General features: G+C 46.4%; 1 protein-coding gene across 3 annotated transcripts in view; it reads right to left on the bottom strand.

Moving 5' to 3' along the window:
- Window positions 1-2,323: 2,323 nt before the first annotated feature.
- The window catches only part of LOC127985769 (probable ATP-dependent RNA helicase DDX46), a 28,139-nt gene continuing 14,235 nt past the window's right edge, over window positions 2,324-16,227 (bottom strand). For all 3 annotated transcript variants that reach the window (XM_052587910.1, XM_052587912.1, XM_052587911.1), the window contains 6 exons: window positions 4,289-4,438; window positions 3,797-4,027; window positions 3,485-3,703; window positions 2,784-2,928; window positions 2,642-2,715; window positions 2,324-2,568 (listed from right to left, as the gene is read on the bottom strand). In XM_052587910.1, coding sequence (XP_052443870.1) covers window positions 2,521-2,568; window positions 2,642-2,715; window positions 2,784-2,928; window positions 3,485-3,703; window positions 3,797-4,027; window positions 4,289-4,438 — 867 coding nt within the window. In that variant the 3' untranslated portion in view covers window positions 2,324-2,520. The remainder of the gene's footprint in view (window positions 2,569-2,641; window positions 2,716-2,783; window positions 2,929-3,484; window positions 3,704-3,796; window positions 4,028-4,288; window positions 4,439-16,227) is intronic.

The following is a 16,227-nucleotide window of genomic DNA, read 5'->3' as shown; positions in this document are numbered from 1 at the left end:
TTTCTAATCACCCTACAACTTGCCCGCTTGATCCTATTCCATCTCATCTCCTTCAAGCCATTTCTCCTGAAGTTGTACCTGCACTCACTCACATCATCAACACTTCCCTCCACACTGGTGTTTTTCCCTCATCATTTAGACAGGCACATATAACTCCACTACTTAAGAAACCCAACCTCAATCCATCTCTTTTAGAGAACTACAGACCAGTTTCCCTTCTTCCTTTTATTGCAAAAACACTTGAACGAGCTGTGTTCAAACAAGTCTCTACATTTCTCACACACAACAATCTCCTTGACAGCAACCAATCTGGCTTCAGAAGTGGACATTCAGCTGAGACGGCCTTGCTCTCAGTTGTTGAAGCTCTAAGACTGGCAAGAACAGAATCCAGATCTTCAGTACTTATCCTGCTTGATCTGTCCGCTGTTTTTGACACGGTTAACCACCAGATCCTCCTATCAACCCTACTGGCAAAGGGCATCTCAGGAACAACACTTCAATGGTTTGAGTCTTACCTATCAGATAGGTCCTTCAAAGTATCTTGGAGAGGTGTCCAAGTCTCAACATCTAACTACTGGGGTGCCTCAGGGCTCAGTTCTTGGACCACTTCTCTTCTCTGTCTACATGGCATCATTAGGTTCTGTCATTCAGAAACATGGCTTTTCATACCACTGCGATGCTGATGACACTCAACTCTTCCTCTCATTCCATCCTGATGATCCGACGGTAGCTATTCACATCTCAGCTTGTCTAACAGACATTTCTTCCTGGATGATGGACCATCACCTTCAACTCAACCTTGCCAAGACAGAACTGCTTGTGATTCCAGCAAACCCATCGTTCCATCACAATTTCACCATTAAGTTAGGCACATCAACCATAACTCCTTCAAAAACAGCCAGAAGTCTTGGAGTTATGATTGATGATCAGCTGACTTTCTCAGACCACATTGCTAAAACTGTCCGATCCTGCAGATTTGCTTTATTCAACATCAAGAAGATCAGGCCCTTTCTTTGGGAACATGCTGCACAACTCCTTGTTCAAGCTCTTGTTCTGTCCAGGCTGGACTATTGCAATGCTCTCTTGGCAGGTCTTCCAGCCAATTCTATCAAACCTTTACAATTAATTCGGAACGCAGCAGCAAGATTAATTTTTAATGAGCCAAAAAGAATACACGTCACACCTCTGTTTATCAATTTGCACTGGCTTCCAATAGCTGCTCGCATAAAATTCAAGGCATTGATGTTTGTCTACAAAACTACCACTGGCTCTGCACCCATTTACCTAAATTTGTTACTTCAGACTTATGTGCCTCTAGAAGCTTGCGTTCTGCAAGTGAACATCGCTTGATTGTTCATCCCAAAGAAAGTCACTTTTACAGACTTTTAAATTAAATGTTCCTCCTGGTGGAATGACCTCCCCAACTCAATCCGAGCAGCTGAGTCCTTAGCCATCTTCAAGAATTGGCTAAACACTAGTGGTTGCACAAACTAGTCAGCTTCAATGCTCTGCAATGATGCTTTAAGCTTGATGTCAACTAGTCGCTGGTCGCAATGAGATAAGAAATTTTTTAAGTACTTTTACATTTAGGCTCGGTTTCCAAAGAGTTAAAATGACAAATAAATGCATGCTCTGACATTGCTCCACAATGATGTGTGATTATATTACTGGATGCTCGAAACTGAAGTTAATCGCTGCTCTAATCTAATGCACTGCTGCATTGTAACAAACACACACAGACTACAGACAGTAGCTCATACGTCACGCACAGATAGTGTGCACAGAGTCATTCATCGTGGAAATGTTTTGTCAACACTGTTCCGATACAAAAACCTGATAAAGACGAGCTGTTACAGGAGCAGTAGATGCGTGACGTATGCCCTCGCTGTGCACACAGGGCTCGAGTCTCAGCTCCAGGTTTATTTGTTCATTAATGACGTCATCAGCGACTAGTCGACTTGACTTTCATCACATCTCTTCCATCTTTATATACCCTCTAACTCAAGCACTCTATTCTAATTCTATTCTTTAAAAAAATAAAAACTTTTAGACTTGCACTCTATTTACTAACTGCTCGGTTTTCTTAAAAAACAAAAAACTAATACTAGCTTCTCGATTCTTTTTCTATTCTTATATACATGCTTGCTATGTGTGCTGTGTTAAGCTAACAGACTTGCTATAACACTTGTATATAATTGTTCTTTTGTTGATTCTAAATGCTTTTCTTGTTCTCACTTTGGATAAAAGCATCCGCTCAATGTAAATCACAAATGTAAAATTAAAAACTGTGAATAGCTTAGTGAGAAATGACTGATATTACAGATTCATACGAACAGAACACTTTATTTCCAAATGAAGCTGACTGTCCAGTTACATGGAATCTTCTAAAACATTCAACATCATTGATGCAAACTATAAGAAACAATAGGTAAAAACATCTAGATAACTGAAGCTCAGATAGCAGAGAGCATTGTGGGATCAGATAAGAGTTGGCAGCGGTCTTCTGTGGTCGGTCTTGGGCTACAGGACCTTGTATCGGCTCTTGCTGGTGGGCTGGTAGGAGTTTTGCTGAGAGCAGAGAGAAAGATGATTGAGTGTGAGTCTGAGCCGGTTCAGAGAGGATCAGTGAGGAGGTACTCACCAGACGGATCAGCTCTTCCTTGATCAGCCGGGTGATCTCTGCTTTGGCCTTCTGCACGGCCAGCTCGTTCGCACCTGTCAACAACACAGACGCTTTAGACACAGCAGACCAGCGTCCTCCAGCATCCGGAGAGCACACTTACTCTCGATGGCCAGGTAGATCTTGCGCTCTCCCTCTTTGGGCTCTTTGCCCGGTGGGAAATATGTTCCTCGTATAGTGATGGCCGCCTCTGAATACTCTCCGATGCGCTGAAGAGCCTCCTTAGACGTCACCTTCCACCTCGCCGTCTGCAAAACACACAGCATCAGCGATCAGGCTGTCCTCGCGGAGAACACACACACACACACTCACACTCACTCCATACAGTACGTCACGCTCCCGGAGCTGTTGGCACAAGCTAGATTAAAGTGATTATGTTTTGAATATAGATATTTTTCATCCAGAAACACATGGATTCACTACAGAAGGCCTTTCTTCAGCCCCAGTAGCAGTGTGAGACACTTTCTTGTAATTGATGGGTGCTTTTTATTAAACTTCTTTCAAGCTGTTGAATGTCACTAAGCAGGTGTTGCATGCATCAGTCCAAAAGATCACAGACAATGTTTAATATAACTCCAACTGAATTTGTCTGAAAGGAGAACGTCATATACACCTAGGATGACTTCAGGGTGACTAATTTATGCTTTACTTTCATTTTTGGATGAACTGACCCTTTAAGTAATGACTATTTAATAACATAACACATTGAGTCCAAACAGGGGTATTTTAATATGAATTAACTTTAAGATGAAAGCTTCAGATTGTTAGTGTACAGTGTGTCTGTGTTGAGAGGAGTTGTGGGACCTGAGGGAAGTCGTTGATCTCCAGCTCCTCCTCGTATCTCTTGACGGTGTCCGTGGCCTCGGCGGCCTGCCGCTCCTCCTCCAGCTTCTCCACCGGTGTGTAGTTCAGTTTGGCGTTGATCTTCTCCGCCTGCTGCTCCGCGATGGTCTTGGCGGAGACGGAGGGTGCGATCATCGTCCCGCCGCGCAGGATGGCGTTTGTGGCCTGCTGCATCACATCCTGAAAGACAACAGCGCAGCGTTAATATCAGCAGACACATGCCTTCAGTGCAGTCTTTCTTGATAAGGTTGATGTAAAAGCAGTGTGTCTGACCTGTGCCTCCGCGCCGAGGTTCTTCTGTGCCTGGATCTTGAGGGCCAGTTTCTTGGCGATCTCCAGTTTCTGGATGTTCCCTGCGGACGGAGCGCTCAGGCCACTCAGACCGGACACAGCGGTCAGGGATCCACTCACGCCGGACGCAGACGCTCCTGCAGCACCACCCGGAGCAGAGAAGTCCTTCACACGCTTCTTAGAGTTAAACATGCTCTCGATCTGCTCGTCGATCTGCAGACGCACCACACACACACACACACACACACAGTGTAACTCTCAGTCACCAGAGCACTGCGAGGACGACAGTATGAATAAATCTGATCACTGATCTGCTCTGTTCACTTCCACATAACCAGACATTAGAGGAAGTCTGTGTCTCTTTCACTCATAACGTGTGTGTGTGTCCGATGATTCACTCTTATTTCTCTGCTGTAATGAGTCTGTGTTGTGTGTTGTGATCAGTGTGTATATGAGCTGATGAGATGAGCTCACGTCCAGAGCTGCGTCCTCGTCGTCAGAGTCGTGCAGACCCAGCGCAGCCTTCTGCAGCTTCTTCCTCTCGTTAGCCAGCGCATGCTCCGTCTCATCGAACTTAAAGCCCTTCCCAGAGAATCCACTGCTGCTCTTGATGCTCTTCCCCTCCTACGGAGACACAACACCCCGTCACTGAACACCCGTAACACACACCGTCACTGAACACCCGTAACACACACTCCATCACTGCACACCCGTAACACACACACACCCCATCACTGAACACCCGTAACACATACACACCCCCCATCACTGAACACCCGTAACACACCCCATCACTGCACACCCGTAACACATACACCCCATCACTGAACACCCGTAACACACACACCCACACCCCATCACTGAACACCCGTAACACACACACCCACACCCCATCACTGAACACCCGTAACACACACACCGTCACTGAACACCCGTAACACACACACACACACCCCATCACTGAACACCCGTAACACACACACACACACACCCCATCACTGAACACCCGTAACACACACACACACACCCCATCACTGAACACCCGTAACACACACACACACTGTCACTGAACACCCGTAACACACACACACCCCGTCACTGAACACCCGTAACACACACACACACCCCATCACTGAACACCCGTAACACACACACACCCCATCACTGAACACCCGTAACACACACACACACCCCATCACTGAACACCCGTAACACACACACACCCCATCACTGAACACCCGTAACACACACACACCCCATCACTGAACACCCGTAACACACACACACACCCCATCACTGAACACCCGTAACACACACACACACCCCATCACTGAACACCCGTAACACACACACACACCCCATCACTGAACACCCGTAACACACACACACCCCATCACTCACCACTGTAACACACACATCCTCACTGAACACCCGTAACACACACACACACCCCATCACTGAACACCCGTAAAACACACACCATCACTGAACACCCGTAACACACACACACCCCATCACTGCACACCCGTAACACACACACACCGTCACTGAACACCCGTAACACACACACCCCATCATTGAACACCCGTAACACACACACACACCCCATCTCTGAACACCCGTAACACACACACACCCCATCTCTGAACACCCGTAACACACACACACACCCCATCACTGACCCCTGTAACACACACCCCATCAATGAACACCCGTAACACACACACCCCATCACTGAACACCCGTAACAAACACACACCCCATCCCTGCACACCCGTAACACACACACACCCCATCACTGCACACCCGTAACACACACACACCCCATCTCTGAACACCCGTAACACACACACACACCCCATCTCTGAACACCCGTAACACACACACACACCCCATCTCTGAACACCCGTAACACACACACACCCCATCACTGCACATCCATAACACACACACACCCCATCACTGAACACCCATAACACACACACTGTCACTGAACACCCGTAACACACACACGCACACCCCATCACTGAACACTCGTAACACACACACACCCCATCACTGAACACCCGTAACACACACACCCCATCACTGAACACCCGTAACACACACACCCCATCACTGAACACCCATAACACACTGTAACACACACCCCGTAACACACACACACCCCATCACTGCACATCCATAACACACACACACACACACACACCCCATCACTGAACACCCGTAACACACACACCCTGTCACTGAACACCCGTAACACACACACCCCATCACTGAACACCCGTAACACACACACACCCCATCTCTGAACACACGTAACACACACACACACCCCATCACTGCACATCCATAACACACACACACACCCCATCACTGAACACCCATAACACACAAACACTGAACACCCGTAACACACACACACACACACACAAACACACACACCTCATCATTGAACACTCGTAAAACACACACACACCCCATCTCTGAACACACGTAACACACACACACACACCCCATCACTGAACACCCATAACACACAAACACTGTCACTGAACACCCGTAACACACACACACACACCCATCACTGAACACCCGTAACACACACCTTATCACTAAACACCCGTAACACACACCCCATCACTGAACACCCGTAACACACACACACCCCATCACTGAACACCCGTAACACACACACGCACACCCCATCACTGAACACCCATAACACACACACACACACACACACACACACACACCCCATCACTGAACACCCGTAATACACACATCCCATCACTGAACACCCGTAACACACACACACCCCATCACTGCACACCCACACCCCATTACTGAAGACCCGTAACACACACACACCGTCACTTAACACCCGTAACACACACACCCACACCCCATAACTGACCACCCACAAACACACACACACACCCCATCACTGAACACCCGTAGCACACACACACCCCATCACTGAACACCCGTAACACACACACCATCACTGAACACCCGTAACACACACACAGTCACTGAACACCCGTAACACACACACCCCCGTCACTGAACACCCGTAACACACACACCCCCGTCACTGAACACCCGTAACACACACCCCGTCACTGAACACCCGTAACACACACACACCCCATCACTGCACACCCGTAACACACACACACCCCGTCACTGAACACCCGTAACACACACACACCCCATCACTGAACACCCGTAACACACACACACTGTCACTGAACACCCGTAACACACACACACCCCGTCACTGAACACCCGTAACACACACACACCCCATCACTGAACACCCGTAACACACACACACCCCATCACTGAACACCCGTAACACACACACACACCCCATCACTGAACACCCGTAACACACACACACACCCCATCACTGAACACCCGTAACACACACACACCCCATCACTCACCACTGTAACACACACATCCTCACTGAACACCCGTAACACACACACACACCCCATCACTGAACACCCGTAAAACACACACCATCACTGAACACCCGTAACACACACACACCCTATCACTGCACACCCGTAACACACACACACCGTCACTGAACACCCGTAACACACACACCCCATCATTGAACACCCGTAACACACACACACACCCCATCTCTGAACACCCGTAACACACACACACCCCATCTCTGAACACCCGTAACACACACACACCCCATCTCTGAACACCCGTAACACACACACACACCCCATCACTGACCCCTGTAACACACACCCCATCAATGAACACCCGTAACACACACACCCCATCACTGAACACCCGTAACAAACACACACCCCATCCCTGCACACCCGTAACACACACACACCCCATCACTGCACACCCATAACACACACACACACAGTCACTGAACACCCATAACACACACACACACAGTCACTGAACACCCGTCACACACACACCCCCATCACTGAACACCCGTAACACACACACACCCCATCTCTGAACACCCGTAACACACACACACCCCATCTCTGAACACCCGTAACACACACACACACCCCATCTCTGAACACCCGTAACACACACACACACACCCCATCTCTGAACACCCGTAACACACACACACACCCCATCTCTGAACACCCGTAACACACACACACCCCATCACTGCACATCCATAACACACACACACCCCATCACTGAACACCCATAACACACACACTGTCACTGAACACCCGTAACACACACACGCACACCCCATCACTGAACACTCGTAACACACACACACCCCATCACTGAACACCCGTAACACACACACCCCATCACTGAACACCCGTAACACACACACCCCATCACTGAACACCCATAACACACTGTAACACACACCCCGTAACACACACACACCCCATCACTGCACATCCATAACACACACACACACCCCATCACTGAACACCCGTAACACACACACACCCCATCACTCACCACTGTAACACACACATCCTCACTGAACACCCGTAACACACACACACACCCCATCACTGAACACCCGTAAAACACACACCATCACTGAACACCCGTAACACACACACACACCCCATCTCTGAACACCCGTAACACACACACACACCCCATCTCTGAACACCCGTAACACACACACACACCCCATCTCTGAACACCCGTAACACACACACACCCCATCACTGCACATCCATAACACACACACACCCCATCACTGAACACCCATAACACACACACTGTCACTGAACACCCGTAACACACACACGCACACCCCATCACTGAACACTCGTAACACACACACACCCCATCACTGAACACCCGTAACACACACACCCCATCACTGAACACCCATAACACACTGTAACACACACCCCGTAACACACACACACCCCATCACTGCACATCCATAACACACACACACACACACACACCCCATCACTGAACACCCGTAACACACACACCCTGTCACTGAACACCCGTAACACACACACCCCATCACTGAACACCCGTAACACACACACACCCCATCTCTGAACACACGTAACACACACACACACACCCCATCACTGCACATCCATAACACACACACACACCCCATCACTGAACACCCATAACACACAAACACTGTCACTGAACACCCGTAACACACACACACACAAACACACACACCCCATCATTGAACACTCGTAAAACACACACACACCCCATCTCTGAACACACGTAACACACACACACACCCCATCACTGAACACCCATAACACACAAACACTGTCACTGAACACCCGTAACACACACACACACAAACACACACACCCCATCATTGAACACTCGTAAAACACACACACACCCCATCACTGAACACCCGTAACACACACACCCCATCACTGAACACTCGTAACACACACACCCCATCACTGAACACCCGTAACACACACACCCCATCACTGAACACCCATAACACACACACACCCCATCTCTGAACACCCGTAACACACACACACCCCATCACTGCACATCCATAACACACACACACACACACACACACACCCCCCATCACTGAACACCCGTAACACACACACCCTGTCACTGAACACCCGTAACACACACACCCCATCACTGAACACTCGTAACACACACACACCCCATCACTGAACACCCGTAACACACACACACACACACACCATCACTGAACACCCGTAACACACACACACACACACACACCATCACTGAACACCCGTAACACACACACCATCACTGAACACTCGTAACACACACACACCCCATCACTGAACACCCGTAACACACACACACACACACACCATCACTGAACACCCATAACACACACACTGTCACTGAACACCCGTAACACACACACGCACACCCCATCACTGAACACTCGTAACACACACACACCCCATCACTGAACACCCGTAACACACACACCCCATCACTGAACACCCGTAACACACACACCCCATCACTGAACACCCATAACACACTGTAACACACACCCCGTAACACACACACACCCCATCACTGCACATCCATAACACACACACACACACACACACCCCATCACTGAACACCCGTAACACACACACCCTGTCACTGAACACCCGTAACACACACACCCCATCACTGAACACCCGTAACACACACACACCCCATCTCTGAACACACGTAACACACACACACACCCCATCACTGCACATCCATAACACACACACACACCCCATCACTGAACACCCATAATACACAAACACTGAACACCCGTAACACACACACACACACAAACACACACACCCCATCATTGAACACTCGTAAAACACACACACACCCCATCTCTGAACACACGTAACACACACACACAACCCATCACTGAACACCCATAACACACAAACACTGTCACTGAACACCCGTAACACACACACACACACAAACACACACACCCCATCATTGAACACTCGTAAAACACACACACACCCCATCTCTGAACACCCGTAACACACACACACCCCATCACTGCACATCCATAACACACACACACCCCATCACTGAACACCCATAACACACACACTGTCACTGAACACCCGTAACACACACACGCACACCCCATCACTGAACACTCGTAACACACACACACCCCATCACTGAACACCCGTAACACACACACCCCATCACTGAACACCCGTAACACACACACCCCATCACTGAACACCCATAACACACTGTAACACACACCCCGTAACACACACACACCCCATCACTGCACATCCATAACACACACACACACACACCCCATCACTGAACACCCGTAACACACACACACCCTGTCACTGAACACCCGTAACACACACACCCCATCACTGAACACCCGTAACACACACACACCCCATCTCTGAACACACGTAACACACACACACACACCATCACTGCACATCCATAACACACACACACACACACACACCCCATCACTGAACACCCGTAACACACACACCCTGTCACTGAACACCCATAACACACACACCCCATCACTGAACACCCGTAACACACACACACCCCATCACTGCACATCCATAACACACACACACACACCCCATCACTGAACACCCATAACACACAAACACTGTCACTGAACACCCGTAACACACACACACACACAAACACACACACCCCATCATTGAACACTCGTAAAACACACACACACCCCATCTCTGAACACACGTAACACACACACACACCCCATCTCTGAACACCCGTAACACACACACACACCCCATCTCTGAACACCCGTAACACACACACACCCCATCACTGCACATCCATAACACACACACACCCCATCACTGAACACCCATAACACACACACTGTCACTGAACACCCGTAACACACACACGCACACCCCATCACTGAACACTCGTAACACACACACACCCCATCACTGAACACCCGTAACACACACACCCCATCACTGAACACCCGTAACACACACACCCCATCACTGAACACCCATAACACACTGTAACACACACCCCGTAACACACACACACCCCATCACTGCACATCCATAACACACACACACACACACACACCCCATCACTGAACACCCGTAACACACACACACCCTGTCACTGAACACCCGTAACACACACACCCCATCACTGAACACCCGTAACACACACACACCCCATCTCTGAACACACGTAACACACACACACACACCATCACTGCACATCCATAACACACACACACACCCCATCACTGAACACCCATAACACACAAACACTGTCACTGAACACCCGTAACACACACACACACAAACACACACACCCCATCATTGAACACTCGTAAAACACACACACACCCCATCTCTGAACACACGTAACACACACACACACCCCATCACTGAACACCCATAACACACAAACACTGTCACTGAACACCCGTAACACACACACACACAAACACACACACCCCATCATTGAACACTCGTAAAACACACACACACCCCATCACTGAACACCCGTAACACACACACCCCATCACTGAACACCCGTAACACACACACTGTGGAAGATTTTTATTAGTAAAGTTTCAATTAATCAAGTATATAATCAATGTGAATCTAGCCATTTTTGTTTTAAAGTTATTATTCTATTAAACTCTTACAGGCCTAAAATCTAATAGACAAGTTGCCTATGCCCTGGAATGCACAGAGAGAAGCATATGGTCAGACATACCTTAAAGGCCTCCCCTCCCCTTGTGATTTATGATGGTCTAAAAGGAGACATGTCTATGTGGGACCGCCCCATGTATGATGTATATAAGGAAAAACCAAATAACGCACGGGAGAGTTCCTTGCAACGTCCTCTCGACTTTGTTTTGTTTAAAATAAAGTCTTTTCTTCGGTGAGAAACCCCTGACTGAGTGTGATTCTTCTGAGAACCGGCGAAATACACCACAGATTTGGCACCCCAGATGGGACTGGACAAGAGTGGCAGAGTGGACAGCCGCTTTTGAGCTGACCAATGATCAACACAACCGGGTGGCCACCATAAAACAAGGTAAGCATTTTTGCTTATAAAATTCGTTTGTGTTGGTTGAGGTCAGTTCTGAGTGGTAAGGACACTTAAAAAATCTACTCTTCCAAATTTAGAAAAAATAGGATATCCAAATTGAAAAAGGGGTTTCACTCCAGAAGAAATAACCGCATGCACATATTTGGTTTATTGAAAGGAAAAGCCTTGTAAGGTAACCTAGATTTAAAACAAAAAGGGTGTAGGCAAAAAGACATTGTATGCAATGGTCTGTGTTTATTGGATAGCTGTGACCTAGGAAAGGGCAGTGATAAACGGATAAGCAGACAGAATAAGTGGGCCCTTAAGGACGCTCTAGGTAGAGCGAGCTCTAGAAAGAGCTGTGTTTTGTTGTGTGGATGAAACTGTGTCCGGACGAATGACCGTATGAACAATGATGAATGTATGAACAAATAAATTCCGTATTGGGTGGGTAAGGGTCGAGCACCGTTCCTGGACCTTCACTTAGGTGTGAACCGGCAGAATTGGACTCGTCCCAGATCCACTTGAGAGGGATGAATGTATGATGAGCCTTGACAATAAAAGGACAATTAATGAATGATTATCCCTTAGATAAAGGGAAAAAGTATGCAAGCATAAGCACTCTGGCTCAATAAAGAGTGTAGCAAGTGTGAATGGGCTTAGGAAATTAGTATCAATAAAGTTTAAACCGAGATCTATAATAGAGTTTTGAAATTTGGATGTCTGTGTGAAAGGGGAGAACATTTTCTGAGCCCAGTACTGTGGGAGTGAGAGCAAGGGAGGAAGTTCCCACATTAAAGATTTAATACATGGGTGGACAAAAAAGGAAAGAGAAGTAAAAATAAAAATAAAGAATTATTGTTAGAAATAGTTATCTAAAAAGTGATAATAAAATAGGGTAAATAAAATAGACAGTTAAATAATAATATAAATTTAAAAAAAGTGTAAACGCATGAGACAATAAAAAACTAAATTCAAAAGGGTATGACACATAAAAAAGAATAGAAAGTAGGGTGAAAGGGGTAAAAAATAGTTAAATTCAGTGAAAGGAAAGGAAGAGATTGTAACCAAGTTACTATATAAAACTAAAAAGTTGATTGTTGGTGGTAATAATATAAATAAAGATATGGCAGCCACACCAGTGGAAATCCTTGGATTAAAAAATCCGCTGTGTAAAGAGCAAATAGACAAAATCTCGAAGAAATGGCAGAAGAGAACAAAAAATATGATGACAAAATGGCCAAAGGAAGGGACATTTGATGTGGCATTGTGTGAGGAAATGGAAACTCTGATAAAAAACTATAAAACTAAAAGCATCAATATGAAAAAAGAAAAAAGAGAAACAAAACGGGAAAAAGAGAAAGAAGTACTTGCGCTGTTTAAAAAAGAAGGTGAAGATATGTTGAAGAGTATAAAACAGGCTAGGAAAGTCCTGAAGGAGGCAGAGAAAGATAACATGAGAAAAGAAAAGTTATTTTCAGAGCCTCCCCCCTATCTGCCTTTAGGAAAAGAATTCCCATTACTCAAGGGAACCATGGAGGTAACAGGAGAACTAGAGTTAGAAGGGCAGTTAGAGACGGAAGATAGAGAGGAACCAGCTGTAAAAACACAGAAGCAAACTAGACAGGAGAATGCAGAAGGTCTGCAACTCGACTGTTATAGACAAGCACGTACAGTGTTAGAAAAAATGAAAGCATGTCAGGAAGACAAAACCTGGTTTGAGGAAGGATTAGAAAGAAAACGGAGGAAAGATAGAGATATTGTAGCACAAGCACAAGCTTTGGAAGAAGAAATGGAAGAGAAAATTAGAGAATCAGGGAAAAAGATCAGAGAGGTAAATAAATTGGAAAGAGGAAAGAGTAAGTTGTTCTATGGTAGTGAGGATGAGAATCAGGCAGAGGAGTTATTTGAGAACGGTAAATGGGAACAGGGCAGAGATAAAGGGACACTTAGACCACTGGCCGCACAGCTCCCAATTTTAATCAAGGGTGAGCAGGGACAGTATGTCCCCTGGGCTTCACAGGACCTCGAGGGGCTTGTCACTCGCCTTCCTGATATTCATGAGGGTGCAGGGAAATTCATTAAAGTGTTTGAAGAGGAAACAATGGGAAAGCTATTGGCAGTGGGAGATGTTAAAGCTCTGCTGGCTAAAATTCTTGGAGGGACAAAGATGGATGAAATTCTTCTTACCACGACTCTAAACAGAGCAGTGAACTCTCACAATATGGATGGGATTGTTTTTGATGCATTCCGCCCAGCAGTATGGCAGGCATTGCGTGCGGAGTATCCGATCAGACTGAATCCTAAATCACTGAAGGGAGAAGGAATTGGAGATTTAGAAAATCCAACCACTTATGTCCAAAAAGAGCTGAAAAGGTGGAAACAAGAAACTGAGGGGGATCCCGACAAATGCAACAGTCGAACAAATGACTCTAATGCCTCCAGTAATTGCTCCACAACCTACTACTCAGTCAAGCCTACTTACAGCAGTCCCTCCAAATGAACACTTGAACTCTGTGCCCATAATAAATGTTTATACTCAACAGCCAGGACAAATGGGATGGAGAAAAAACCCCATACAGCAAAGAGGCAGAGGCAGAGGCAGAGGCAGAGACAGGCCTCCCCCCTTGTGCTGGGGCTGTGGACAGCCCGGACACATCAAAGCTGACTGTCCAACTCAACAATGGCCACAGCAACCTCAGGGTAGAAGGGAGATGAGCTGGCAACAGCCTACTCGGGGTCCAGTGCAGGGCCCAGTAAACCCTTGGGGAGGTCCCAATCCAGGCTATTAGGGGTGCCCAGAGAATCCTAAAGGGGAGAGTCAGCTTCCAATTTTATCAACAAAAGCTGATCAAGAGCCTATTATGCAGATTAAAATAGAGGGAGAACCATTTCCATTTATGGTAGATACGGGGGCAAATTTAACATGCATTAATTTGAAATATGCTTCACATCTCCCCTTGTCTGGAAAATTTGCAAAGACAATAGGATTCTCGGGAAAAATGCAATTGATTCCCATAACAGCTCCAGTGTGTCTACAAACAAAAGATCAAAGTATAACAATGCCCATTCTGGTATCAAATCAAACTCCTATTAATTTGTTAGGAAGAGATGCATTATGTAAATTAGGACTACAAATTTGGTGTTCTCCAGAAGGTATATATATTGATGCAATAGGAACAGAAACACAAATGATGGTTGCAGAGCCAAAAGCAAATGTTTTTTGGATAGGACAGATAGAACAAGATGTGAGACAGACAGTCAATAAATGGGGAAAGTTTATTGAAGCACAGATACCTGAAGCACAGCTATCAAAGTCTGAATTTCATTGCACAATGATGTATGATCAAGAAAGGGATGAAGATATAGAACAGAAATGGCAAAAAGAAACAAAAGGACAGCAGATTGAAATAGTCTCCCAGTACATCATCATAGGTAAGGAGGGAGCAGCTTTAAACATACCAGAAAGTGAGTTTGTCAAAAAATGGTTCAATGTAAATAACTCTGTCCCGCATATTGCAGTATATGTAGGAAGAAATTGGAAAGCAAAAGATTTAGGACCAATGATGAAAAGGGCAGAACAAAGCAAATGGGAATCAACAGAAAACCCATTGATTTTTCATTCAGCTGACAAAAATTACATCAAAATTCTGTGTGCAACCAGTTTGCTGGGAATTCCACAGGAAGTAGTTATCAGCCAAAATAAAATGACACAGATGACTACAGCATCTGATTTAATAAACACAAATGAGACTGAATTATTTAAGGAAATGGAGTGTCAGGTACCAACTGAGCTATGGTCTCAACATGACACAGATATTGGATTA

This window comes from Carassius gibelio, chromosome B21 (assembly GCF_023724105.1).
Source record: "Carassius gibelio isolate Cgi1373 ecotype wild population from Czech Republic chromosome B21, carGib1.2-hapl.c, whole genome shotgun sequence".
Taxonomy (NCBI): Eukaryota; Metazoa; Chordata; class Actinopteri; order Cypriniformes; family Cyprinidae; genus Carassius; species Carassius gibelio.
Note: the sequence above shows the minus strand (reverse complement) of the source record. Positions and strands in the feature narration are given on the sequence as shown.